This window comes from Apiospora kogelbergensis, assembly GCF_038363985.1.
Source record: "Apiospora kogelbergensis strain CBS 113332 chromosome Unknown utg000002l_segment0_segment0, whole genome shotgun sequence".
NCBI lineage: Eukaryota > Fungi > Ascomycota > Sordariomycetes > Amphisphaeriales > Apiosporaceae > Apiospora > Apiospora kogelbergensis.
In genome coordinates this window covers 656,203-683,409 of record NW_027117419.1, presented here as the reverse complement: position 1 = coordinate 683,409, position 27,207 = coordinate 656,203, and the positions used below count along the sequence as shown (strand labels likewise).

The window sequence follows — 27,207 nt, the reverse complement described above, 5'->3', positions numbered from 1 at the left end:
CCATTACCATATCATCTTTTGTCCTACCAACAACGACAATATGGCACCCGCAAAGGATATGGTATTGCGCTCCGACTCCCAGGTTGTCGCTCCCGTCAGCCCGGAGCAGACCCTGAAGGCCTCCAAGGCGCTCCTGGTGCACATGAAGAAGGCGACCAAGGAGAAGGCCGCCACTGCCACCAAGAAGAACCTGCTCGAGGACGACGAGTCCGCAGCCAACGAGACGCCCATCTGGATGACGGTCACCACCAAGCGCCACATCACCGACAACAACAGGCTCAAGCCGCACAAGATCACCGTCCCCCACAAGCTCGCGACCAGCCCCGAGCTGAGCATATGCTTGATCTCGGCCTCGCCCCAGCGAGCCTACAAGAACCTGATCGCCTCCGAGGAGTTCCCCGAGGAGTGGCGGAAGCGAATCGACAGAGTCATCGATCTTACAAAGTTGACTGCCAAGTACAAGCGTTATGAGGAGCAGCGCAAGCTGTAAGTTCCCGCTCCTTGCCCTTGGTAATGCCGAGATCAGACGCGCAGTGCACCCTGCACCCACCACTCTTTCCATGAGCCTGTCTCTAACAGTTTGCGCTCAAACAGGTTTGCCGAACACGATATCTTCCTTGGCGACTCCAGAATCATCAACCGCCTTCCCAAGGCCCTCGGAAAGGTCTTCTACAAGACCACGGCTAAGCGACCGATCCCCATCGATCTCCAGTCTCGCGAGGACAAGAAGACCAAGCGCACCAAGGGTGACGACTCCGTAAACACCTGCACAGCCGCCGAGATGGCTGCCGAGATCGAGAAGTCGGTTGGCGCCGTCCAGGTGCATCTGTCGCCCTCCACCAACACCGCAGTCCGTATCGGTTACGCCAGCTGGACTGCTGAGCAAATAGCCGCCAACGCCGAGGCTGTCGCAAATGAATTAGTAAAGAAGTTGATCCCCCAACAATGGAAGAACGTCAAGTCGATCTACATTAAGGGCCCCGAGTCTGCAGTATGTACTCCCCCAACCATGCATAACTCGAGTGTTGCTAACTTTCCATCCTAGGCTCTGCCCATCTGGCTCACTGACGAACTGTGGCTTGAGGAGAAGGATGTCGTGGCGGACGGTTCCGAGGAGGCCAAGGCCCTGATGGCCCCCGAGAAGGCCAACGTCGGCAAGAAGCGAAAGTCCCTGGACGGAACTTCGGAGCCCGAGACGGCACCCAAGAAGGCCAAGAAGTCAAAGCTGTCCACGAAGGCCGAGCCTGCCGGCGACGATTTAGACAAGGAGATTGCCGAGAGGAAGACCAAGCTGAAGAAGCAGAAGGCGGCTGCTAAGAAGACCGTTGATGTGTAGACAAATCTGCATGTACTCGCTTTGATTGCGTTTCTGTGGCGTTTGGGGATACTGCGTCCGTTGGTTTCAAGGCATCGCACGGCGTTCTCGAGAGGGAAAAATCACATAATCAGGGCCAAGCATATCGTGAATAATAGAAGTGTCTTGTGTCGTCCTTCAAACCCAATCTGTACTGTTGTGATAACTACAATTTGCTGTGTAAAACCAAACCCATAGACGCCAGGCCCATCTCAATGCTAATCTATATATATATACCAATCTTACAACTCACCCATCGTCTCCCCCTTCCCGAACTTCTTTCCGTAAGGACCAAAGTAGTCGGCAAAGGTCTGGTTCAGCACTTTCTCCGACAGCTGCATGTGGTCGCCAGGCGTGGTCTCGAACTTGAGGCCGCCCTTGCGGTCCAGCTCGCGCAGGCCGATCCAGTCCTCGGTGTAGATGTCCCTGGCGCGCAGCGGCGTCGTCTCGGTGCCGTTGACCTCCTCGAACCAGGCCGTCTCTTTGGGCAGGACGGTGGTGTCGTCGGCGAACATGTACAGGACGAAGTTGGTGAGGCTGGCGAGGTTGGCGGCGTACGTCTTGTTCTTGAGGGCGCGCTCGTTGTTGATGTCGGCGAGGAAGTTGGAGGCCTCGAGGTAGGGCGCAAGGTCCGCCGGGTCGCGGAAGTACTGCGCGGGCACCAGGCGGCCCTGCACGTAGGCGCTGAACGTGTTGCCGTGCAGCAGCGCCATGGCGCCCTTGCACAGCCAGTCCATGGGGCCGCAGGCCTTGTAGTCGACGATGCCGTTGTGCTGGCTGCCGAAGGTGACGAGGCTGCGCACGGGCGGCGCGTTGCAGCGCTCCACGTACGCGCGCAGGAACTGGCCGCCCTGCGAGAAGCCGACGGCGTCGACGGCGGGCGCCGTCGACAGGATCGGGTGCGCCGCCAGGTCGGCGCACACCTTGGCCACCTGCTCCGTCACGTTGCCCCAGAACGTCGCCGTCCGGTCCGCCGCCGCCGTCTCGTCCATCCGCACGTAGTACACAAAGGTGCCGGGGTGCGCCGCCTCGGCCAGCTCGCCCACCGACTGCAGGCCCTCGGCCGCGTAGTTGTCGCCCAGCCCGTGCCAGACCACCAGCGGCAGCGGCGTGTCGGACTCCGGGTCGTCCCAGGCGTGGGGGGCGGGGGCGTGGGCGTGGACGCTGCTGCGAAGCGGCGTTTGCTGTCGCGGCGCGGCGAGGACTTGGGTGGCGGCGAGGCCGAGGAGGGCCAGTTCGTTGGTGGCGCGCATCGTGAACGTTGCTGCTTAGTTTGATTGCCGCGAATGGATGTTTGCTGTTGGTTGGAAGGTTGGAAGGTTGTTATATCTTGTGTCTTTGGAAATTAATGAAGCTGACGTTCTAAACGGCACTGCCGGAGTAAGTTGAGAGGTTGATGAATGGATATCGATTGATGTAGGGCGCTGACAGTCAGAAGGCAGGCCTGGATAATCCCATTACGTACCTTGATGGACGTTAGTGGCTGGGGCATTCGCAGCTGCCTTCCCTCGACAATGCCTAGCGCAACAGCAATTTCTCATTGGCCAGAGAGCTCTGGAAGTATGTAAGTGGGAGGTTGGATCAGCATGCAAGTATGCAGTGCGATCACGATTGATTTCATCGCTCTCCCATGGTAAATGAAAATACAGCACCCGAGGGTAGTTATTGAATTGGATGTACCAACTCAAGCTTTGCAGATTGCATTCATTCATTCCATGGCTTCCTTTGGAGAGTGTGTAGCTGCCAATGGTGGTAATGGACGTTTTGCGGCCCCGCCACACATACACCGCCACAATCGCTACACGCTACAATCACTACTCAACGTGCTCTAGCGCTCCAGCTCCAGCTTGGCTGCACTTATGAATCTTCCGCGAAGTCTTGACAGTAGCGACGACAGCCTCATACTGAGCAGGGCTTTCGGTCAATCTTGAGATCAGATCCAAGCACGGTACTGAGAAGACCACAGAATTACTTCAAGACTGTCGTTTCTGTCCCGGGTCTCAGCATGGCTCCCGCAGCCACGTCAACCGTCGACGACACTGTTGGCGGCAATGAACCGCGTGGCCCAAGCCCGGGTCGCATCATCACAAAGCATGATTTTATCTGCGAACAGCATATCCAAAATCTGACCCATGGAGTTCCCAAGGAGGAGAAATATCGGTTAGAGGGTGTAGCGCTGATTGAGAGCGTGAGAGAAAAGCTGGGGCTGTGAGTTTTTGCAAGTCGATACGACGTGGGAAGCTAAGATCAAAGATATGCTGATACTGTTTGCAGGCCAGCGAAAACCTTTGCGACAGCTTGCACATTCTGGCACAAGTTCCGCCTGCACTATGGGAGGACGGAGTATCGATTCAATGACGCAGCTCTTACCTGCCTCTGGTTCGCGTGCAAGACAGAGGACACGCAGAAGAAGTCAAAAGAGATCGCGTGCGCGTCTTATAACATCAGCAATCCTAGCGACCAGCGTACTCCGGATGACAAGGTAAATACAAATCGCATAACGACAACTATGATCAATTTCCCCAATTAACCAAGTGTCTAGTCCTTCGAGAAACACAGCCAGAGTATGATTGGCATGGAGCGTATGCTCATAGAAACACTCGCGTTCAATCTCAGTGCCCGTTACCCGCTCGGCATGATGGTCAAACTCATCAAAAAGTTTCTGACCCGGGAGGAGTGGAGCACCGATTTCTACCCTGTGGCATGGGATATGGCCTTTGACATCTACAAGACCTTTGCACCCCTCAAGAAGACGACCGGGACTGTCGCTTTGGCTCTTCTCGAGCTTACGTCACGGCTTACTGGTCTATCGCAAGACAAGATTCTCGCCATCAATTGCGAGGATCACCAGGTGTCGCGTACCCAGATGCTGGAAGTTATGAGCGATCTGCTTGATCTCTACACCCAGAGCCACAAACATACTCGACTTGGTGCCCTGTTCCCCTTGGACAAGTTTATTGACATTAAGATTACCATCAACAAGGAGATTGAGGATCGTGGCATCGACTTCAACTCTTGGTGCCAGGGCTGCTCGTTCCATGCGCCGCCGCCTCCTTTCCCCCCGGCCAGCCGTGGAGGCATTGGTAACTCCGAAGCCATTACCAAGCGGTTCATCTTTGACCGTGACGCCGCGCACGAGGAGCAGGAGATTAGCCGTCCTTACTTGGAGAATGATTTTGAGGAGTACGAAACCGAAGTCGAGGAGGAGATCCATCCCGAGCCCGACCGACACCGTGACCGCCGTGGCCCTTCCGAACCGAAACGGCCTTCGGGACCTAGTCATGGCCGTCATGGTGGTAGACGTGGCGGTGGTTTCGGTCCAGGTGGTCATGGCGGCCATGGAAGACAGGGGGATGGTGGTTGGCACGGGCGTCGTCGTGAAGGTCGCCGGGGCGGCGGCAACTTCCGCTGAGATACGGTCACGGGATTAGGAATTTCTTGTTATTTCAAGCAAATTGTAATTACAGCATAAGTTTGGCGTCAAATGGTGGGTAAACAAAATGATACCCGGGCCTGGTTGCACTTTTGGTGTCAACTGCACGTTGTCCTGTAAACTATATGTATATACTGAGCTACTAAATAAAGGGCATTGGTTTCAGGTGTTAACCCTACACGTACATGTTTTCAGTTTGTTTGGAACGCTTGTCAAGCTATTCCCGGGACAGCAGAATCTTGGATACGACTCGACATGCCAGCGACGAAGGTATACGAGCTATGTTTTCACCCTCACCGACGTCCAAGCCGATATCGCTGCCGTGATCCGAACCTGGTAAAATACGAACCGGTAGATATTCCGCCAATCAATAGCCATACCGGTTGATGTCCTGATATGGAACATTTCGGACGCGAGTATTTCCACGCGTGATGTTAGACACCAGATCTGACGACCCAAAGGAATATACAAGTTCAATCTTACCCGGTCATCTCATTGGTCGATTGATGCTTCCAGAAGCCGGAGGTTCTAAATCCGCGCTCGCATCTGGACAGTGGACTTACTTAGTGGACCGGTACAGGTCCAGATTGGCGAAGGTGAATCTCAGATAGGGGGACTAGACTCTGGGCATATATACCTGCGTTGAAACTTTAGTTAGGCAGATGTCATGCAAAGCAAAAGCGAAAACTGCCACTACTTCTGCATCGCAGATCATCAGCCATGGCGCATATTCTTTCTAAGCTAATCGCTCTCGGTGGCCTAGCCGGATTCGCCGCATCCCAGGCGACCGTCACCGTCGACGTGGGCACCAAGTACCAGCAGATCGACGGCTTCGGCTTTTCGCAGGCCTTCGGCCGGGCCAAGGAGTTCCAAAACGCGCCGTCGTCGACGCAAAAGAAGGCCCTGGACTATCTCTTCAGCACCGAGACGGGCGCGGGCTTCAGCATCATCCGCAACCGGGTCGGCTCCGGCGGCAACGGCGACAGCATCCTGCCCAACAGCCCCGGCTCCCCGTCCGGCAACCCGTCGTACAAATGGGACGGGGACGACAGCGGCCAGTTCTGGTTCACGAAGCAGGCGGCGAGCTACGGCGTCAAGACCATCATCGCCGATGCCTGGAGCGCGCCGGGCTTCATGAAGACCAGCGGCTCTGACTCCAAGCCTGGGTGAGTGAACGAGCACCAGTCCAGTTTACTATCTGCCTTCGGAGCTTAGAGAACCAGTCAACTGATTTTCACAACGTTAGGTACCTCTGCGGCACGACAGGCCACACCTGCAGCTCCGGGGACTGGCGACAGGCATACGCCAACTTCCTGGTGCAGTACGTGAAGTACTACAACCAGGCAGGCCTCAACGTCACCCATCTGGGCTTCCTGAACGAGCCCGACTACTCGCCGGGCTACTCGCAGATGCAGATCAGCAGCAACGCGCAGGAGGCCATCTCGTTCATCCCGACGCTGCACAAGACGGCCCAGGACGCGGGCGTCGACGTCAGCCTGATCTGCTGCGACGCCATGGGCTGGCAGACGCAGGGCACGTACACGGCGGCGCTGGCCAAGGCGGGGTCGACGCAGTACCTGGGCGCCATCACGAGCCACTCGTACACGGCGGACGCGCGGACCCCGCTGGCGGCGGCGGGCGGGCTGCCCACGTGGAACACGGAGGCCGGGCCCGGGTCGGGCAGCGGCAACACGTTCGTGACGACGTGGTACAGCCGCGGCGCCAACGAGGAGGGCTTCACGTGGGCCGGCAAGATCGCCGTCGCCATGGTCGAGGCGCAGCTGTCGGCCTACCTGTTCTGGGAGGGCTTCGAGGTGCGGCAGACGCAGTCCGGGTCGCACCTGGTCGACGCGACCGACGGCACCACGCCGACGCCCTCGGGCATCTTCTGGGCCTTCGCCATGTGGTCGCGGCACATCCGGCCGGGGGCGCGGCGGGTCGCGGCGTCGGGGTCGCCGAGCGGCGTCATCACGGGCGCCTTCCTCAACGCCGACGGCTCCGTCGTCGTCGTCTTCACCAACACGGGCACGGGCACCCAGTCGATCAAGACGTCCCTCGCTGGCACTGGCGTTGGCGCCGGCGCTGCCGCGCAGGCTTGGCTCACGAACCAGGGCAATAACTTCGCGAGCACCACGGCCAAGGCGGATGGCGCGGCCGTCACTGTCTCGGTCCCCGGCCGCAGCGTGGTGACGCTGAAGATGACGGGGGCAAGGCTCGGCGCGCATAAGATGCGTTCTTTTGACGTCTTATTGGAGTATCGAAGTTCGTCATAGATGCTCCGAATACGACAAAGCCTACTCGCTGGATTAAGAAGCAGCTGATCTTCAGGCTTGGTGTCCACACTACTGCTTGGTCAGTCACGAGATCCAGCTCTCCAGCAACAATTATTGCCTGCTAGCGAATTCATAATGTATTTTCATAAACACGTACACTACATAGTAAAACTAATAAATGTTTGTACGGCCAATCCTTACTTGAAGAGGCATCAATACCGCCGGGAAAAAGATATAAATAACCCCATGTGACAGATCATCGCTCGCTACAGATAGCTGGTAAATGATTGTTCGTGTTCACGAGATCCGCCAATGTGCTTCTTCGACCCCACTCAGAACATATTATATGAATCTCCAGTGAACATATCGGCTAGGACTCGATGTGTAATGTTAGTAGCGGGACGCGTTTTTTCTAGTACGTTCATAAGCAGTCTATCCCAATATCATTCGATTCTCGCCTCGCGGGGCTTGGTGCTTGGCTTCTTGGCCAGGGCAGCGAGCGTGAATGGAATCTCGGGTCTACCAGATAAGCTTGAGATTTTAAATTGCTCGTCATGACCGACCCAGGGCATGACGGTGAACGGGCGTGAATGGGACACACGGGTGGCTGGCAGATTGTCTGTTCTCGCCCGACCCTCTCTTTACCTCTATAAGTATAGGCGAACTAGCGACCGTGATTGATTTGTCAGTCACGTGGATGGAGATGGACGCAAGAGACGGACAGGGACGTTAGAGATGGATACTAATACTCCGTACTGCAGATGGGAATTCGGGGTTCAAGTTTCGGGTTTTAAAAAAACGTGTGTGCAGCAATTTATTTCTACCTAGCCAGCAGCTAGGGGACTTGGCAGGTGGAAACAATTAGGGACTTGAAGAGGGGTGGTTTGATGGATCGCAGATCACTTGCAGGACAGACAGACAGACTCAAACGCCAACAGCAAAGACCAAGAACACCAAAAGGCCAAGACACCGAGGGAAATGGATCACGAAAGCCCGAGCTTACGAGGGAAAAAAGTCCACAGTCAGTGCCCTTTATGCAAGGCGCCCCTCTCGTCCCTGGGCTTCTCTGCCAGCCAACCAGCGTCGGAGCATTGACGCCCTGAACAAGCTGGCCCTGCTATTTTTGAACAGTCGCTAATACATCCCAATAACTTGCATATCATTCATCTTCCGTCGTCCAATCTGCCAGACCACTTAATAATCGGCCAGCAAATCCACAGCATCATCATCCATCAGGTTTGGCGCATATCAGACTAGGTTAGCTTCCCTTCATTCCGTATCTCCAGGGCTCGTCCTTGCCCCCGACTCCCTTGTCCGTCCGGTCCCTTCAGGAAACCAATGCATGCACGCACAGCACACATCATCCACCAGCCTGGCAGGTGTGGCAGACAGCTCGCAGGTGTGTGGCAGGGCGTGGCATGGGCATGGGCATTGTATGCATGTATGGCAGGCCTCCCTTTCGGTGTACGAAATCGAATAAGCGCGCGGGCTGCTCCCAACCCAAAAATACGATCACGCTTCGACGCTCAGCCGTTCATCACGAGACTTCGGCCTCGGGTCACTGGCCAGGGCGCAATCCAAGCGGCGGTGTGCGCCGCATAAATATGCTTGCTGCTTTGCTTGCAACATACAACGTAGTAGATGGGGTGGATAGGATAGCAGCAGGACACGCAGGTCTGCGCAGGCGCCGATCCCGTTGCAATAATAATGGCTCTTGGCGAGACGAGTGGTGAAAGTCGTGGTGTCCATTCTTGTTTAAGCACACTAAAAGCCTGCCTATCCCCTCTCCCTCTCCGAGTCTCCCCTCCCTATCCCCGACAATAACTGCGAAATTCCAAGCCCAGCAAGTCGTGGATTCACGGGACGAGGACTTGCACCAGCGCAGTTTAGGTGCATATGTACATGTACCTAATCAAATGGGACGAGGACGATCCATCCGATCTGAAAAGTCTCATCCATTTGTCATCTGAAGGTCCCACCAACCGACTGCCATAGCAGATGAAATTAAAATTCCTATCTTGATAATGACTGCATTGGCGGGGAGTCTCGGTCTCTGGCCTGTCGCTGTCGTTGGTCGTGCAAAAAGCCACCGAAGAGATCCCAAGACCCCAAAAACGGCCGTCACCAGATCTGAGCTCAATCACACTTTGGACGCGCTCACATCTCGGGGTTCAGGTCACCCTTCCAAATTCCTTAGGTAGTAGTAGCCATGTAGGGAACTAAAATAACAACGGGGTCACGTCATTGGCTTTGGGCTGTGACCCGCGGGCGGGCGGGCAAACCACCCACCACCACCCACCACCAGCAACGACCTGGGGATGTTTTGAGGGAGGGAGGGGCTTGAGGGGGGCGCGGTGGTACATGGCCAATCCATCCAACCCGAATCTATCGAATCATCGTCATCCAACACACATTTAAGCCTCATCCGCCAAGCAGGTAGGGTGGGAGGTACGTACAACTCACCGCCAGGCCAGCAGTTTACGCAGTCTACTCGCGCCCCAAAAAAACGCTCAGTCGCCTCTTTTGCCCGTTGAAGTTTCTTGGTATCTTCTCGTGGTCGCCCATCGGCCTAAGGGATCTCTTAGTCGCAAAGCCTACGACCTAGTGTAGGGCCGCCCAGGACTTTAATGACCTCTTAGGCTCAGGAACACAAACAGTTGGGACTAGAATTAATGCGGCCTGCACCAAATATGTACACGTCTAAATGGACGATCGCTGTTTAGGTATCGAAGGGAAACAGTCATCCAGCTTGCCAGCAGCAAATGCGAAGCAGCGGCAAGAAAACGAGACGGGCTGTTCGGTTCGGCTCTACATGCCCGTTCTTATGTGGAACCACTTGATCTCATGGTAATTTGCCAACCAACTTTTCTTCTTTTGCCTTGGATTCTGGGGTTGGCTCATCATCAAAGCCGATTCGTGTTTTTTTGTGTTTTTCCTTATTGCTGACCCATTCCTTTTTCCATGTTTGCCCATTGCGCTTTTTTTCATCTTTTACGCTTGACTTGAGTTTGGGAGGGGGCGAAGGAGTTACTGGCCTCTTTTTGAGCATATCATCCTAAAACTAACCTCTTGTTTTCCCGCCAGCCACCACCGAAATTCACGGCGCGTAACTTGCTTGGATCCCAATACATACAATACAGTTACACCTCGACTTCGGCCTTGGCTCGCTTTTTCACTTTGCCGGCTTCATCATCACAAGACTTGTGGACGCCCTTCCCGCCCGCACCCACTCGTACCATTACGAAGGACACACATACGCATGCACACATACATGCATCATCCCCATGTTATCCTCCGAATCATCACTTGACTGAGAGACGTCGTCGACTTGGACTAGAGCAACTACGCATCTCACTGTTGTTGTCACATCTCGAATGCAGCAACGTTATCCTCACCATTATCGCCAAAGCCATCTTGAGGAATTCCGACGTTTGAGATGCTGAGTCTGTTGAACTGGTCATCACTTTATGACCCAAGCTGGCTCAAGCTGTTCACAAAATGGCATATCAGCCTCAGCCCACCTTTGCTCGGCTCGTCGTCCGCAAAGTAGCAAACGGCACTGACGATGGCGTCGACAAGAACCCCGACGGGCTGCCTGTCAGCTTCACCCCCCACACTCTCTATATACTGGAGTCTGTATCGCTGTCTCTCTCGACCATCAGCGTCTTCGCCGCGCTTGTTGCCTTCTACTGGTTTGTGAGGATGCGAAGGAGTTTTCGGCAAGAGTACGTTGTCCCTGCCACCTACCGGCCCTGAAACATCTTACCCATGGCTAACACGGTGTTCTAGTTTGATCATGTTGCTGATTCAAAGTGACATGATGAAAGCGTTTTGGCTGATGTTATGTCCAATCGTCTACTTTATTCAGGGGACCCCTGTAGAAACGAAGGATACACTGTGCCAAGTCAGCGCATTCTTTCTCACATCCGCCATTGAGGCCTCCGACATCGCAGTCCTCATGGTCGCCATCCACTCGGCACTGTTCATCCTCAGGCCCCAGCGGTCTGGCGGAGAGAACGGGCTCTACCCGTACCGGCGGTATGCCTATGCCGCCTGGTTCGTCATCCCCTAATACTGGCGGCCATCGTACCTATCACCGGAGAGCGCTATGTGAACACGGGTCCGCATTGTTATTTGCCAGTACAGCCGCTGTGGTATAGAATGGCCATGAGCTGGGTCCCGCGGTACATCATTTTTGCCGTTATCATCTGCACTTATTCTGGTCTCTATCTCTTCCTCGGGTTCCGCTTCTACCGACTCGAAAAGGCTCAAAGACGGGCCAGCACCAACACTGGAACATCGAACTTGAAGCACCGCGTCAAGTGTATTTCGAGAAATCGCGAACCGCCTCCAACACCCACTTTGGCTTCCCACGGTCTCCTAGGCCCGTCTCCGCCGCGGACCGCTGTCGACCAAATACCCGATCGAGACCGCCAGCAATCCGTGACGTCCACGGTCAGCACGCTCAAGCTCGACGAAAGGACAGCACAAGGAACGCAACTACGAAAGAGCCAGAGCGAACCGGTCCCATGGAATTGGGTGGACTCGGACTTCCAGGCCCTATCCCACCCACAAACGCAGCAGTTCGGTCTAGACTCGGCCTCTCCCACCACTATTTCTTTTGCCCTAGACCCATTAGGGGTGACACCGCCAGACGACGCGGTGCTGCGGAATGCGCCGAAAGAAGAGGGACTCGAGCTGGAGCAGTCCAATATACCCTGGCAACAGCGCATTGGAGGGGCTGACCGCTCCGCGCGCAACCCCTCATATAACCTGCGCAGGGGTGGATCCTCCACACAACCATTTACCCGGCCCGCAAATCTGCGCTCGTCATCGTCCATCCATCTGACCCAGTCTGTCACCGAGGATGCGTTGTACCAGTCGCGGATGAAGATGCGGAAGCAGCTCCGCCTCTTGTTTGTGTACCCCTTGATGTACATCATCACGTGGATCGCGCCCTTTGTCTCCCACATTTATACCACCGCCGATCCCGACGACCAGGAACAACCCTTCGGCCTTTTGTTGACTAGCGTGGCCAGTCTTTGTATCGGGGCTGCCGTCGACTGCTGCTTCTTCTCGTCGTGGGAGCAGCCCTGGCTTCATCTCCAGGGAGGATTCATCGAGGGTTTCGCTAGGAGAGTCAGGTTTGGCAACCATAAAAAGACCATGGGCCGGACGAGGGAAGAACAGCTACGGGAAGCGAGCGCAGCGTTGGATCGGAGAAACCAGGAGAACGCCGAGCGCGAGGCCGCGGCGGCACGGGATCGTGAACAGCCACAACAAAGGCGTTCGACAAGGGAGTGGTGGGATTCCCTCGAGGAAGAGGAAGTCGGTGGCGTATGAAAGGGGTGGGATGGGACGTATATACGAATGGGACAAAGGAGGGGGGCATCATCATATTGGGATCTAAACTGTGCATTTTCTTGCATTGCCAAAAGGGGGCGGAAGGAGCATTGACACTTAGCGGGCGTTAATAGCGGCATACAGCTCACAGCACAGCATTGGGACTGAGGCATACGAGCGGCGTTTGGCATCTATAACGACATTACGATTCTGCTATTTGGGAAGATACCACCATTGCATGGGGCATATGGAATTATAGCATAAGGCATCGCACCACCTCATCTATACAGGCGCATAATCTAAATCATATATTTATTCAAGAGCAAGCACACTCATACACACAACGCCGTTCCCTCTTCTGTTCCACGCAACACTTATATCTACAGCCTTGAAAGATGTAAAACCATCTATCCTCACGCAGTCCGCCATGTCTATATTGTTGTGCACCATCCAAACCAAGGAATGCAAACGATTTATAATAACCTGAAAACCACGTTCTTTCTCCGCCCATCGTTTCTCCGTTTTCCAAATATCATTCCCGCAAGAACTTCAGGAACGCCCGGGCAATGGCCACACCGTCGTGGGCGTTGGCCACGCGGCCCATGGCGTCCTCGAAGACGTCGTCGGGGAAGATGCCGCCCTTGTGCCGCATCTCGAGGATCTCGCGCACCATGTCCTCGGTGAACTCGGGGTGGCCCTGCAGCGCAATCATGCGTCGGGGTATGTACATGGCCTGCGTAGCGCAGACGTCCGTGTGCGCCAGGGGGATGGTGCCCTTGGGGTACTCGTGGATGATGTCGCGGTGCATGTGGTGGATTTTCTGTGCGGCGATGCGTTTTTGCGTTAGTCTCGGTCGGCTACTTGCATGAAGGGAGGGGCCTTTCTTTCTTTGACTTCCTGCGTGCGTCGGTTAAAAGAAAAAAAAGACGTACCAAGGTCTCCCCGCCAAAGATCCGCTTGCCCTCGTCCGTGAGCGCCATGTCCACCACGCTCAGCTCCCAGCCGCGGTCGCTGCGGCCGACGGGGGCGCCCATGGCGCGGCCGACGATCTGGTGGCCGAAGCAGACGCCGATGACGCGGACGGGGGGCGGCCGTCGGGTCGGTCGGCAGGCTGCTCGAGCAGGCGCTTGGTGTAGGCGACGAGGCGCAGGATCCAGTCGTCGTCCTCGAAGGCCGAGTGCTTGGAGCCCGTGATGAGCACGGCGTCGAGCGTCTCGGGGTCCGGGTACGAGGCGGGGTCGCCCACCACGTCGTGCGAGGACAGCGCGAGCTGCGACTCGAGCGGCTCGGGCGCGCACGCTTGCCGGAACAGGTGCGCGAACACGGCGCCGTACCGGCCGTACTTGGCGAGCACGCCCGGCACCGGGGTGTCGGCTTCGAGGATGGCGAGGCGCAGGGGCCGGGGGGCGGGGGTTGCTTCGGAGCCCATTTTCGTGTTTATGTCGAGGGACGGGACGGCCGTTGCGATGTCGGCCTTGATGGATATGTGTATGTTAAGGCAAGATTTGGATGGCGCAAACGGCAATGAAATCAAGAAACGTGTGTGTATATACAGATGTTGCAAGACGCTCAATCGACGCTCTCGTGGCTTTTATCAAATTCCGGCCGCCTCCCTGACTCGCACAAGAGGTTGTGTTGCTGCTGCTGCATTCTGGGGATGCGATCACGCTCAGTTTTGCCCCGCATCCCTTACGCCACCGACGCGGGGCTCGGAGGGTCCTTGGAGGGTCCTTTAGTGGTAGCGTCCATTAAATTTGATTAGTTGGCAGCATGGATGTGCTTTCCATATCCTGCTTGCACCACGCTGCGAAGTATCCGGTTTGCGAGGATTCGTGACGACTTGGGGCGCGAAGGAATCTTGAAGGGGGAAGGTGGATGGATGATACGGAAACTATTGAAAGATACAGACTAATGCAGAAATGCCATGTGGTGGTGTAAGCCGTCCAACCGACAACTGACAGGCTTCAGTCCTCGGTAAGCTGACTTCGGACCGGGTGTCGGCCGACCACAGCCAATGATTTACCTACTACTCGTTCATACGGACGTCCGGTGACTCACCTAGGTGAGATAATTGGCAATGGGTAAGCTGTGCCTGTAGCCAGCCACATGCAGCGTACAGTCGTGATGATTACAAACGCAACATCCATTTACCCTTGAGCAGCGAGGGAACCTGCGGCTGACCACTGCTTCTGCAGTCGCGAGCCCCAAGCCAGAGTTCTAGAACATAGAAAGAAGAAAGAAGCAAACGTCTCATGTTTTCCCGGTGGGACGCACAATGCCGCCGTCGATCAGACGTTTGCAGTGAAGAGCTGACTCGCTACTCGCTCGACCACGGATAAAAGCAAACAAGACGATCATTCAAATGCCCAGTTCAGATCTCATCAGGCAAAAATGGGGGCTTTAAAAATGAGATTGTTGCATTAGGTGGCTATCAAACAGATAAAGTGTTTTTGACGGCGGCTGTAGAGGAGCCGCGTTCTTGTCCCACAGCTTACCTTTTCCCTGCTTCTTATATCCCATTTGCTCTCGCAATCTTTCCTTCCTTCCCTACGTAAGTTTGCCATCTTTTCCAGCTCCCGGCATCATCAATCTTCAGTATCGAAGAAGCTTACTTGCTTTCCTAGCGTGTTGAGATCCACGGCAGCCATGACCCTGCCATCGAGTCGCAGCACTTGGCCGCCCCACCTCCACCACACGGCCGCGACGGCAATGGCCACGAAGATCTGAGTGATGCCCATACCCATCGCCACCGACTTGAGGCCGTCCGCGGCCCAGATGGCGTTGGGGATGCCGGCGATGAAGGCGCCCACGACGAAGTTCCGCCAACACACGAGACCGCCGTTCATGTCCGTCGAGTTACGCAGGCCGATCGCCAGGTTGGAAGATGTAAAGGCCGTGGACCGCTGGATCATCGGCCGCGCGGTGGACTCGAGGGCCGTGGCGCCCACAGCGAGGAGCGCCAACAAAAAGGAGACGGCGGGGAAGCTCAGTTCGGTCCGGGCCGAATCGTTGCCCAGAACGGCCGTCATCAGCTGGCTTCGGCCACCCGAGACGTACAGACCGAACCCGAGAAGACCGATGGAGATGAGCACCGTGGAAACGCCCAGCAAGCCCACGTGGACTCGAGGGGTAAAGCGCTTCAAGAAGTAGGCGCTGCCCAGCGCTCCGATCACACCAGGGGCCAAGAGGGCTGGTCCTGTCAGCAAAGCACCGACTGCTCCCGTGGAGGCCATGTACGGCATGACGCTGAAAAACATCGAGAGCGAGCTTGCGAAGCTCCAGAGGGCGGCCTGGGGAAGCAGGGTGACGACGAAGAGCAAGCCGACTGTGGGCGCGACCATGGCGCGGGGGACCTGCAGAGCCAGTGTGAGCTTGTTACCGCGCGCCTCGTACGAGCGGGGCTTCATGGTGTCCATGTATCTCCTGACGGCATCCAAACTCATTTCAATGGTGGGGAATCTCGGGCCCTGTCCTTGGCTGTTGAGCGGCGACCCGGCTCCCGCGGCCACCTGGTCGAAGGCGGTCTCGGGGGCTCCAAATATCACCAACAACACGCCGACGGCAAGGAAAGCGTTGAGGATCTGGTACTGGACGGCAAAGCCCAGGGCCCCGGCCGAGGCAACCCCGCCCAGGAGCGGCGCGCCCCACGTCGTGGCGACGGCGACGACATTAGATATTATGACGCGGGGCTCCAGCTCGTGCTCGAAGAAGGTGTCCTGGAGAGACCCGAGGACGAGGGTCTCGAACGCGCCCCACCCGATCCCCTGGAAGACTCTCGACGCCATGTTCTGGCCGAAGCTGTTGACGACCTGCGAGCCCCAAACAACACCGATCCAAATGAACGCCGTGGAAGCTAGATACACAGGTCGCTTTCCGAACAGTCTGGCCACCACGAGACTTAAAGCGCCGGTGAATGCGGACACCATGAGCGGTACACCAGTCAGTGCCACGGCTGCGGTATAGGATACGCCATTTCTTATGGCGATAGGGCCGTTGACGCTGACGTATATGGTCTTCATGACGCCAATCAGTGCCGTCATGTAGATGAGGGCCAGATAGTTGAGGTTCTTTCTCCACATGGGCCAATTCTATGTAATGCGTCAGCGTCTCGTCCGCATCCGGCCGTGAAGTAATGGCAAGGGGAGGGGTAACTCACCAGAGGGTCCTCGGGATCGTCGCTAGGCTGTGGCACCAACTCTACCCGGGCGAACCGTCCCGTGCCGTACTTGATGCTGCGTTTCGAGACCCAGCTCGTCAACGAGAGCCGCTTGGTCGACGCGGTCATGGGCCGCGGGGAGTCTTTGGAGACGGGCCTCGGCGCCCGGCTCGGGGGTAGCGTTGTCAATCCGTCCCGCTCCTCGCCGCTGTCGCTCACCAGTGTCCCCGGATGGGCCGTACTGCTGGCCCTCCTCGCCGACGCCACGCTTGTCCGGCGACTGGAGTCTGATGTGTTGTATGAGTTGAACCGCTGCTGCTGCTGGTGCTCTGGTTCTTCGATATATGCGTCGGCGGTTGGCGGCTGGTACGTCCTCGAAGGCGGCGCAAAGCCACTTCCATCTTTGCTGTCCATATCTCCTTCGAATGCTGGCACTCTGTTGATTAGACGAAATAAGGAAAAGTGCCGGGTCGAATTTCCGACGAAGTTGACCGGCGCGCGCAAACGAAGGGATCGAGGAAGATCGACTTCCAGGAAAGACAAAAAAAGAAAAGGGATTAAATGAATTATTGAGTTAATAATGTAAGACCGCCTGGGCCGGTAGAAGGGAAGACGCGCGGAGACGGCGAGACACTATGAGACGACCATGCGCGTTTGCAGTAGGGACTGTCTGTCGTAAGGGAGGTTCTTCTTTTCCAAAACACCAACCCAAGGATGATGTTTGCAAGAAAAGCCTTCTTTTTCTTTTCTTTTTACCGGTCGGCCGCTTCTGCGTCATGTGGCAGCATTTCAGGAAAAGTTTAAGAGGTCAGAGAGTGCGCCTTGTCTTCTTTTCCCCGATAGATAAGATGTCCATGTCGCCCAGGCCCCCAGGACCAGGGCAGGTGTGGGACTGGCAACAAGGCGAACCGGCGGCGAGTGGGACACGACCCCTGCGACGATCATACTTGAGAGCTGGCCCGCCGGGAGTCACGGGTGGATTCGTCTGCCCGTGCTATTGTTACAGAGGATCATGGCAAGCGTGCGTGTGTGTGGTGGTTGCATAACCCCGGGGCTCGTGAGTCGTGACGCCGGACGCTGAGAGAAACGCTTTCGCGCGTGTCCAGTTGCCAGTCGTGCGCGATTCTGCTCGGATCTTCCTTGTAGGGGAGAGGCTGAAACACGTGCGGGGTGGGATGTTCGAGACTGAGTTGACTCTCTCTCTCTGTCTTATTTTTTGAGATGACAGACTGACAGAAGGCCGCGATTTGTCGAAAAAGGCGAATAGCCGGAAATGGACCGGAAAAGAAAAGAAATCGATCATGGCGAGGTCTCGATCGCTTCTACGCTTGAGCCCCGTCGGCGTTATCGCCAATCAGCCAACGCCGTGTTTCTTCGCGGCTGAAGTTGCCTGCACGCGCGCAGCACACTCGGACGGGAGGAACGAACAGATTGACTTTTTCCTTTCGGCATTGCCGCGAGTTGCGGCTTAGACGATCTCCGGACCATCAAATCAAGACAACCCGAAGCGAGCTATTTCCGTCCTTTCGCCTGTCTGTGACGATATTCCCGGGAAATCGTGGTTCGTGGGTGGTCTTGGGCGTTTGGTCATGTGCAGTGAATGTCAAATATTTTGACCCTGGGTCAAGTCTACATACTATCCACGCCGGAGGGGATGTCGACGTCGCAATTGTCTGTCAAAATTGTCTTGCTAGCCTGTGTCTAGGCCTGTCATTCATTCCTACCGAACAATTACCACCAGGTCCGGGAGAGTGACGTTGCATACGCGTATCCCACACCCAAATAGTGGGTGGGAGGTGTTGCAGTTTCTTGAAGATCCAGGGGTCACCACTAAAACACGTCTGACCGCATTGAAAAGGGCGACAAGCTGCGCTAAACGCCGGGGACTGGGAGTGGTTGCGATTGGCTTATTGACTCGACTCTTCTTCCTGAACCCACCCGGCCGCCATTCGCATTTACACAAACAGGCCGTTAAGCTGTCACGACGACCCCTCTCTCTCTTGACAAGCTGTCGCTGTCGTGATAACCTGCCTTACTATGATGGGATGGAAACTCGACGACATCGGATGAATCGGAGGGGGAAAAACCGACGCAATGTTTCACCGACTGGCCGATCCGGAGCACGTTTGCCTAATCGAGGAGCCGCGCCGCGTTCTGGAGGCGTTGCGATTGGCGCCGCAGTCTCTCTCTCTTTATGTAGCTCTCTCCGTTGTTGTTGGACCTCCTCCCCCTTCTCTCGCATCCGGACTCCGGACTCCGGCTTCCCAAGTCGCGTATGATCTACTGTGCTTGTCACATCCGGTGTTCATGCAAACATGTTTTCCGGGAGTGATCCGACATGAAGCCGACGTGATAATGATGACGATGATGATGATGTGATTGGATTTTGCTCAGTTGTGCTTTTGGACAAACGCAGCCACGCCCTCAGAGATCATCGAGTAGGATTCGCCAAAACCTGTAGGCACTGGTGCTCGATGTCGCAGTGAGTCCCGCCAAGGAGTCGGTGTGGGTATTCAGCCCAACTGTGAAGTCCGCAGCAGAAGCCGCCCCGAATGCCACCGAAGGCTTCTTCTTCTTCTGGGAGTCTTGGCTATTCCTTCTCTCTGTCACTTTTCTGGGAAGAATGTCTTGCTTTGCGGTAGGAGGCCAGACTGCAAACTGGTTTCCAGCGTTGCATCGCTCGAAAACAGTACCTGCGGCATGGGTCGCATTCTACGAAGGCTACATATATGTTACCACTTATTGAAATCCGCAGCAAAGGGGGGTCTGGGTCTTATCACATCACATTAAATCAGGGGAAAAGAGAGGTGGAGGAAGAAAGAGAAAGTACGACGTCTCAAAACCAAACAAGTACTTTTAGCGAGTTGTTCTATTCGTAGTACGACGAAGCAGTGCATGCTCCCTTACGATTCTAGGCTGATGAACTATTTGCCGTGAAACATTTCCAATCCGTGCGTGCAGCGGGCTGGACCTGCACAGAGGTCCCCTGGGATTTTCCATAGTCTGGAGGCCCAAGGACTCTTCGCCGAGCGACGAGAAGGCGATAAAAGAAAGCCGATATAGTGAAAACATGTGCCAGTGCGCTATGTAACCCTCGCCAGCTATTTCACCACCTCCAGGCCGTCGAGCGCGGACTCTTCGAACATTCTCGTCGTTCATTCGCGTATCAGGGACCTGCTTTCTATTCTAGCCAGTCAAGTGTTCGCCCGTTATTCATCAGCCGCCTCTGTCCATCGCAACCCTGCCTGACTACCCCCGTCGAATAGATATACGCCACGGCGAGCGATAGGAGAGTTGCGCATCTGATAACCCCGTGCGCGTTCGCGGCCGACGCGTAGACACGTGACCCAGCCGGCCCGCCGCCCGGGCCAGCGCCCATGCGTCCCTCCGGTTGAAGTGGAAGGAAAGTAGCCGCAGTGCGACGGACCAAGGCAGCGAAGAAGCAGCAGTGGTCGTTGTTGGCGAAGGTCAGCCGTTGCTGTCGGACGTCTCGCACGCCGGCAAGGTTGTCATGGGGGAAGTGTGGTACATCGGCCACATCCACACAACGCAGCAGTTAGTGGCGATGGCGAACTATGCTTTTCGAGAATGGAAGGGAAAAACTGGTTAGAAGAGGTAAACATCGGCGGGCTCCCCGCGCAAGTGCAGCTTTGAAGTCCGTTGGGACTCGCGCCCGCTCGAGCCCCTGGGTATATCGCTTCTTGAGCTTGGACGTGGAGGCTGTATTAACCGGCAAACCCGCGGACCGCAATACATCATTTGCTTTTAGCCGTCTCCCGTGAGAATATCATATCATTAAATCGGCTGTCGAAGAGATCTCTGACTGACTGACTGACTGACTGCCGGGCAATTGAAATGTGACCGGGGCAACACGTATTTGTCAAACGGAATGAATCTGCGGTCGGACAATTCCTTCTGGTTGGTCTCCCAACGAAACGAGGAATGTTTAATCGCCAAATCTGCTGGTGCTCGCATGGGCTTGGCCAAGGACATGGGATAGTCTCACAGAGATGTGATCACCAATGCTTTGCCTGCTGTGTGGACAACCTGCTCCTTCGACTTTTCCACATTGAGGAGCAGTTGGTTGGTACGAATCAGCAGCTCTGTCAATCACAAGTCAGTTGTCGTTGGCACCCCAATAGCGATGGTTCTTATCCAGCATAGGATCGACGTACCCTCAAATTCAAGCCTGTAAGCGATGGCCGGGTCGTCGTCGGCCGCCACCAAGATGGGACCTTCTTGGCCGTCATCCTTCTCAACGACCCGCATCCTCAAACCGCAATTCTGCTTCGGGTCCGCCCAAAGGACAGCCGAGTCGGCGTCGACCACCGTACTGCCACTGCTAATCTTCTTCTCCGCAGCGTTGTCCTGCTGCTGCCTCTGCTCAGGCCCCCGGGCTGGTGTCGGCGCCGCCGCCTCGCGGGCCAGCCACTGCCGGAACACGCGGATGACGCCGTCCGTCATGTTGATGGCGTCGATGATCATCTTGCGCGTCGGCTCGACCTTGACCAAGTTGGTGACGGTGACGAGCTGGGAGAAGAGCTCGCCGGCGTCGAGGTAGACGTCGTGGCCCGGCAGCAGGTCGAGGGCCGGCCGCTCGAGGCCCTCGACGACGGCGCGCTTGGGGTACCGCGACCGGGGCCGCCGGTCGTCCTCCTGCTGCACGGGGCGGAAGCGCGAGTAGAGCGCGTTCAGGCCGGCCAGACTGGCGGAGCCTTCGGCGGACGAGGACGATTGCTCCGCGAGGCCCGGAGTCCCCACGTAGTCGCAGAACAGGTACGGCGTCGAGATCTTGACCGTCGGGTGGTAGCACTCGAGGATGATCTCGTGGTCGCGCAGCGCCAGGGCCTCGACCAGCCGCGCGTAGTGCAGGCGCGCCACGAGCCCGTGGAAGCGCTGGCAGACGCCGGCTAGGGGCAGCGCTTCGTGGGTCGGGAAGATCTCCAGGATCTGCATGAGGACCTTTTACGCGGGAGTGAATGAGCGAGGTTAGCCAGGACGGCCGGCCATTCTGGGAGCATGTGAGTTCTTCTTATCTTACCTCGTTCGGCAGCGAGTCGAGCGTTGGAGGTGAGCTCGCCATGCTGACCAGCTTATGAGAAGAGTCCTTTGGAGGGAGACGGCGGAATACTTGGGCTGAAGAAGATATATGCTTGATGTGCAGGCGAAAAGGAAATTAACCCCAGAAGACTGGGGTACGATATCTCCTTGTCTACCAAGCTCCTGCGTCACTGTCGACGGGAGTGAGAGGTGAGGTCATCTGGAATTGGTGGGGGTCCGCGGGGTACATGGAGCCGCTGAGTTGGGGCGACAGCGGGTGGGCAGCCCTGACAAATTAGCTACAGCTATGCGCTAGACTGCCAGACGGACCGACAACAGTGAGATCAACCTTCTTCGCAGCTTCTGTGGCGCAGCTTACCACACAGTTCGATACTGTTTGTGCACCACAAGACGATGTAGTGGACGAAGTAGTAGACGTAGCAGTAGACGACGTAGTCCTTTCTGTGCTGCTGTCCCGGTCGCACTCGCGCTGGAGGTAGGCCCCCCGCTGCTCGACGTCAGGCTCTGAGAGAGAGAAGACGGGCCACTCAGCGAAGAGGCACTGGAGACCGTCGGGGTCGCTTGGGTGGAGGCTGAGGCGTTGGATGCATAAGAGAACGTGTTGGTGCTTGATTCGGTCCCTGAGCCTCCCTGAGCCAAGCTGACCGAGCTCGAACTTCTGGAGGAATAGGTAAGACTACTGAGCGAGCTGCCGGTCAGGCTGCTGAGATGGTTGCTGAGGCTCGCAAGTGTTTGAGAGCACCACTCCGAAAGCGAAAACCCACTGCTTGTGCTCCAGTTGCCGAAGGGGGTAGGTCCAGCCTCCATAGTCATCATGTTGGCCGACCGGAAAGCCGTCGCCGGGAAGTCGGCATCCATGGTCGTCGATAGGTTAGAAAAGTTAGAAAAAGACACCGACGAGGAGTAGCCAGGGGAAGACGAGGTCGTGAGAAAGGCGGGGCCCGTTGTTGCTGAGGCCGAGACGTGGCTGTTCCAACTCGCCGACCTGTTGGGAAGCCCAAAAGAAGACGTCTGAGTCGGCGTTCCATCATGATTCTAGCCACTCTGAACTATGTGCATTCATGAGCTGGAGCCTCTGAGTCTCATAATATATCCACACGGAAACCACTCGAGTCGGAATGTCCTGAGTCCTATTATTGACATGCTGTCCGCATCAATTTTATATCAACTTATACCTGCAGAACCCCTGAAACACGCCACTTCATCGTGACTGCTGATGGCCGATTCGCCGTTCGAGGTGACGGAGTGTACGAGCGCCCCCATATTGCTTAAGCACTATTATCAGTACTGGACGGTCATTAAAGAAGATAAGCAGTGTACCTATTTCTCAGAAGAAGCATAGCTAGGCAGTACCCAAGCCCCTATTACCCACTAGCAAAACTGACTTCACACCAAGCGACCGACTAATTAGCCTGAATCTAGGCCTTTCACTGGCAGCCTCTTTCTACGGCCAATGTTAATTCTAGACTCCAGTATCATGTCACACAAGGCTTGTGTATCAGCACAGTGGCTTCAGGGGAGCCGTGAGTCTGTAAGTCACTAAGACTTAGGATACAATCAACTTAGAACGAATCAAGCCCCGTGGGGGCGACATTGGCGGCTCGGGAGTGCCGGCATAAGCCAGTCTATTGAAAGATATTGAGGGTTTCACGAGAATGTCCTACTTCAACTATTGCGCATCACCTCCTTATCCCCTTAAGTACCCATCACACAGGGCCTTGATCAATTGAGGGTGAGGGAAAGTGAGGCATGGCCAGATTAAAGCCCCTCGCAACAAACGCCTTCCCGAAGCTGCTATATCTATGTAAGAACCGGCCAGCAGAGAATCAGTGCCACAAATCACGCGTATTTCTGTTCGAGCCTGGTACGGTACGTTCACCCCTGACGACAAAAACTAAGCCATTAAAAGATGTCAGTGCCCAAACATGTTTAACCGGCTAGAGACCTATATAGGAATAGCAGGTTCACTCCAGACTATTTGCAGTGGAGCCTCTCCAGAAACAAAAAACAGAACTGCTGGCAAAAGGGCGTGACGAAAGATGGACGTTTAAGAGCCTTACTCCCAACAAAGGTTTTAGAGGGATATGCATAAGTCCGAATGACAGAAGGTCTATCGCCCAAGATCCTAGGAATAGTGTTTTGACTTGAGCCGTCTTTCGGGGGTCGGGTTTCCTCTTGATACGCGAAGTACTGGAAGCTACAGCGGGTTTCTAGTCTTTGCCCTTCAAGCACAAGCATCCATTCTAAGGGAAAATGCTCGCTCAGAGAGAACCAAGGAGAAGGTGGAAATAGTAGAGCGAGCGGTAAACCAGAAAATGAGTGTTATGTGCTTGTAGTGTGTACTAGCTAGGTAAATCAAAATCAGAATCGGAAGTCACCACACTCACCCTTAGCTAACCCTCATCCCAAAATCTTCAGCTGGCTGAAATTCTAGGTTCAAGTGACACTTCCTTAAATGGCTTCTCTCAACTTTGGCTGATTGGATATGATATTCCCGTTACATCGGCCTCTTTGGTATTGCCGCTAAGACAGAAACGTGTTTAATCCGGACGTCTCGAGGCACGAGCGTGAGCAATCTCATACCCAGCCAAAACACTCTCGACTTGCTCTGCAGTCTTGTTGGGCCTTGGCATTCGACCCGTCATCTCCCAGAATTCACCTCGAGTCGATCAATGGGGGTCACAATAACACCGTGTGCCCGGACCTCATCTGAAACAGAGTTATGGATTATCAATCGCACATTAGGTAATTCAAGAGATGATATCCTTAAGTATAGTATGTCGGATTTAGCGGACGTAAGCACGGGTGTGTGAACCGACAAGTCATTGCTCATTTCTCAATTTTGGCGACAAAGTGGAACAGATCTCGCATATTTTCCGGCCCAAGACTCCGACGCCAACGGTCGTCACCAATCGTGTGATCACGTCAGCCCGAAGGTCCCTGGAGCCTGGTAGGGTTGGAACCTTCGGTCTTCAGCCTCACCAGCTAGTGAGTGCGGACTCCCGCCGCGGCGCTGAATGCGCAAAATCAAAGTTCCGGGTCGTGGTTCCCCGTTCTGCCCGTCGTAATTCTAACGCCTCCGCTCCGACAATGACCAGGCTTGCCAGGGGGCCACCTTGTCGGCTTCATGCCGGTCGGGTGGAGCTGCTGGGGATGGGCCAGCGACGCTATTCCCAAAACGAGGCCAGACGCCGACGACGACATGGGGTATTGGCCCGTTGAGTGGTGCGGAACCTCCGGCTTGCCAAACCTAAATGCCCAGATGGGATGCTACGTGGTGACCAAACGCACGAGGACCGGGGGCCAACGTGGGATCATCGTCGGTTTTGCTGGAGGCAAGGATCTCTTCTCGCGCCGTGAGAGTCCAACCTCCCACGCCCTATCTCGATGAACCAAAGTGTATTTTTTTTCTCCGGATTTACTGTGCATATGGTTGATCGCATCCCTTCCAACTGGCCATGTTATGTGGCCAAAGAGAGTAGAAAGAAGTGAAGCATTTGCAAGAACACATCTTATCAACTGGCAATCCCAGATGGATTCAAGAGGTAATCACTAGTCAAGGCAAATCTCAGTCCCAATTTGCTGTTCCAGATTGTTCCTCAGCGCGCCTTGCAGGGGTGGACGCCATGCTCAACTAGTCGGTGCGCCATCACGGCCTTGCTATCCCAATACGGCGCGACGTTTCTGAGGCTGACCAGCACCCCGGTCGGGATGACACGACGAGATCCATTTAACTGCCAAATAGGGGACATCCATTCGATCTTTTCTTACAGGACGAACCGCCGTCTGGGCGACTGAGGATGATGCTCAATTGATCCGATGTTTGCTCGTCGTTGACTTTGTTCGGCCAACATCACCAACATGAACACCGCCGCCGGACCGTTGCATGGGATTGACGAGATCAGCGACGAAGCGGCGCATACCGCGCAGGTTTTCTATGGCGTCACGATCCCGCTGGTGGTCCTGGCCACCGCCACCTACGCCTTCCGGATGTCGAAAAGCACCCGCAGCCGAAGCGTCCTGTCCGACATCTGCATCACCGTGGGTTATGTAAGTTTCTTTTTTTTTTTTTTTTGCTTCGGCTTTCCCCCGTCCGTTGCGCGCTCGACTTTCCTCCCTTCCCACGCAGGTTTGCTTACCGGTAAAATCGTCGCCCGTCGACATAGGCTCTGACCATCACGGACTGGGGCCTCTTCATGCCGCAAATGTTCCTGACGCCCGGCACCAAGACGCCCGACGCCGTCCTCGAGGGTGCCAAGGGCGCCTTCCTCGCGATCCCGGTCTGGGGCATGGCCATGGCCTTCATCAAGGCCTCGCTCGGCCTGACGCTGTTGCACGTCAAGCAGGACTACTGGTTCCAGGGCTTCGTCTACACCAACATCGCCCTGGCCGGGGTGTACGGGTTCGGCAACATGTGGTTCATCCTCTTCTCCTGCCGGCCCCTAGAGGCCGCTTGGGGCGTCTTCAGCGAACCCGGGACGACGACCTGTCTCCCGCCCTCGTCACTGAAGGCCGCGGCTTTGACGGGAGCGGTTGTCAGCATAGCCACCGATATAAGTATGTTCCGATCCTTCTCGAAACCTCTCCAACGCACCGACCGAGACCTAACCCGCAAATCCAGTGCTGTCTCTCGCCCCGATCAGCTTCTTGTGGAACCTCAAGCGCCCGCGCCGCGAGCGTGTCGTCATCGGGTTCCTGATGTCGCTGGGCCTCCTCGCCGGCGTGAGCTCGCTGATAAAGACGCTGCTGATCCAGAAGTTCGGGGATCCGGGGGTGGACGGGCCGGCGCTCAACTTCACCATCAGCACGTGGACGGTGCTGGAGCAGCTGCTGGGGGTGGTGGCGGCGTGCACACCCTTCTGCAAGCCCGTGTTCGAGAAGTGCCTGCGGTCGCTCGGGGTGCCGCTGACGCGGTCGGGCGGCGGCGGCGGTGGCGGCCACTCGTCGGGCGCCGTGCCGGGGGCCACTACGCCAACTACCAGCGCGCCACCGAGAACGACACGTTCCGGTCCCAGATCACGACGACGCGCCGCCGCTCCAAGTTCGAGTCCGACGAGGACCCTCTCACCATCGAGATGGAGGCCGGCCTGTCGTCGTCCGAGAGCGCCGGCAGCGCCGCCGACGCCGTCAGCGCCCGCATCTACAAGAGGACCGAGGTGCATGTCGTCACGGAAGCGCTCCGGGCGGACAATGCGGCCGATGGTTGGAAGAAATACACGCCTTAATAATATGGACAGATATACCTAGCGATTTGGCTTCGATAACTCTAATGAAACAGTTAAGATACAAGACTTGTTAAGTGACGTGACTGAACATGGCACTTGCCCAGAAGATGTGTATCATGCAGTCTCATATGTCGAAGCTAATTCTATGTCGCCCTTTCCGGAAGGGTTCCCGAAACACTCTCATCATCTGACCAGCAACCCCTTTAACACAGAGGATGGGGTATAGAATAATACCAGTATCTTCTGTGCATCAACCACACCCAGAACTGCAAAACTGTGGCTTCACATATATTTAATTGCAATCCGAGAATTTATAGCACCGTGCGTGCAACGAGCAACTGAGTAAAAGTCCCACTGTCGAG

The 27,207-nt window shown here is 55.8% G+C and overlaps 10 protein-coding genes across 10 annotated transcripts; 6 read left to right on the top strand and 4 right to left on the bottom strand.

The window, feature by feature from the left end:
* Window positions 1–40: 40 nt before the first annotated feature.
* PG998_003098 (uncharacterized protein) lies at window positions 41–1,336 on the top strand (the record flags this gene model as incomplete). Its single annotated transcript, XM_066869916.1, has 3 exons — window positions 41–486; window positions 595–991; window positions 1,046–1,336. 3 exons carry the CDS (start codon window positions 41–43, stop codon window positions 1,334–1,336), a joined length of 1,134 nt encoding a protein of 377 aa, XP_066733666.1.
* Window positions 1,337–1,596: 260 nt separating this feature from the next.
* Window positions 1,597–2,607, bottom strand: PG998_003097 (palmitoyl-protein thioesterase; the record flags this gene model as incomplete). The annotated part of the gene is made up of 1 exon (XM_066869915.1): window positions 1,597–2,607. One exon carries the CDS (start codon window positions 2,605–2,607, stop codon window positions 1,597–1,599), a length of 1,011 nt encoding a protein of 336 aa, XP_066733665.1.
* A 752-nt stretch (window positions 2,608–3,359) lies between these two features.
* Window positions 3,360–4,766, top strand: PG998_003096 (C-type cyclin; the record flags this gene model as incomplete). Its single annotated transcript, XM_066869914.1, has 3 exons — window positions 3,360–3,562; window positions 3,629–3,836; window positions 3,897–4,766. The coding sequence occupies 3 exons, from the start codon at window positions 3,360–3,362 to the stop codon at window positions 4,764–4,766; spliced, it is 1,281 nt and encodes a 426-aa protein (XP_066733664.1).
* Window positions 4,767–5,507: 741 nt separating this feature from the next.
* On the top strand, window positions 5,508–7,060 carry PG998_003095 (cellulosome enzyme; the record flags this gene model as incomplete). Its single annotated transcript, XM_066869913.1, has 2 exons — window positions 5,508–5,953; window positions 6,034–7,060. 2 exons carry the CDS (start codon window positions 5,508–5,510, stop codon window positions 7,058–7,060), a joined length of 1,473 nt encoding a protein of 490 aa, XP_066733663.1.
* A 3,498-nt stretch (window positions 7,061–10,558) lies between these two features.
* Window positions 10,559–11,132, top strand: PG998_003094 (uncharacterized protein; the record flags this gene model as incomplete). The annotated part of the gene is made up of 2 exons (XM_066869912.1): window positions 10,559–10,785; window positions 10,850–11,132. 2 exons carry the CDS (start codon window positions 10,559–10,561, stop codon window positions 11,130–11,132), a joined length of 510 nt encoding a protein of 169 aa, XP_066733662.1.
* An 89-nt stretch (window positions 11,133–11,221) lies between these two features.
* On the top strand, window positions 11,222–12,403 carry PG998_003093 (uncharacterized protein; the record flags this gene model as incomplete). The annotated part of the gene is made up of 1 exon (XM_066869911.1): window positions 11,222–12,403. The coding sequence occupies one exon, from the start codon at window positions 11,222–11,224 to the stop codon at window positions 12,401–12,403; it is 1,182 nt and encodes a 393-aa protein (XP_066733661.1).
* Window positions 12,404–12,935: 532 nt separating this feature from the next.
* PG998_003092 (uncharacterized protein) lies at window positions 12,936–13,832 on the bottom strand (the record flags this gene model as incomplete). The annotated part of the gene is made up of 3 exons (XM_066869910.1): window positions 12,936–13,223; window positions 13,336–13,452; window positions 13,512–13,832. The coding sequence occupies 3 exons, from the start codon at window positions 13,830–13,832 to the stop codon at window positions 12,936–12,938; spliced, it is 726 nt and encodes a 241-aa protein (XP_066733660.1).
* A 1,156-nt stretch (window positions 13,833–14,988) lies between these two features.
* On the bottom strand, window positions 14,989–16,973 carry PG998_003091 (uncharacterized protein; the record flags this gene model as incomplete). Its single annotated transcript, XM_066869909.1, has 2 exons — window positions 14,989–16,491; window positions 16,560–16,973. 2 exons carry the CDS (start codon window positions 16,971–16,973, stop codon window positions 14,989–14,991), a joined length of 1,917 nt encoding a protein of 638 aa, XP_066733659.1.
* A 3,588-nt stretch (window positions 16,974–20,561) lies between these two features.
* PG998_003090 (uncharacterized protein) lies at window positions 20,562–21,642 on the bottom strand (the record flags this gene model as incomplete). Its single annotated transcript, XM_066869908.1, has 3 exons — window positions 20,562–20,662; window positions 20,735–21,521; window positions 21,601–21,642. The coding sequence occupies 3 exons, from the start codon at window positions 21,640–21,642 to the stop codon at window positions 20,562–20,564; spliced, it is 930 nt and encodes a 309-aa protein (XP_066733658.1).
* A 3,839-nt stretch (window positions 21,643–25,481) lies between these two features.
* PG998_003089 (uncharacterized protein) lies at window positions 25,482–26,845 on the top strand (the record flags this gene model as incomplete). The annotated part of the gene is made up of 4 exons (XM_066869907.1): window positions 25,482–25,670; window positions 25,787–26,177; window positions 26,242–26,573; window positions 26,636–26,845. The coding sequence occupies 4 exons, from the start codon at window positions 25,482–25,484 to the stop codon at window positions 26,843–26,845; spliced, it is 1,122 nt and encodes a 373-aa protein (XP_066733657.1).
* Between the last annotated feature and the right edge of the window lie 362 nt (window positions 26,846–27,207).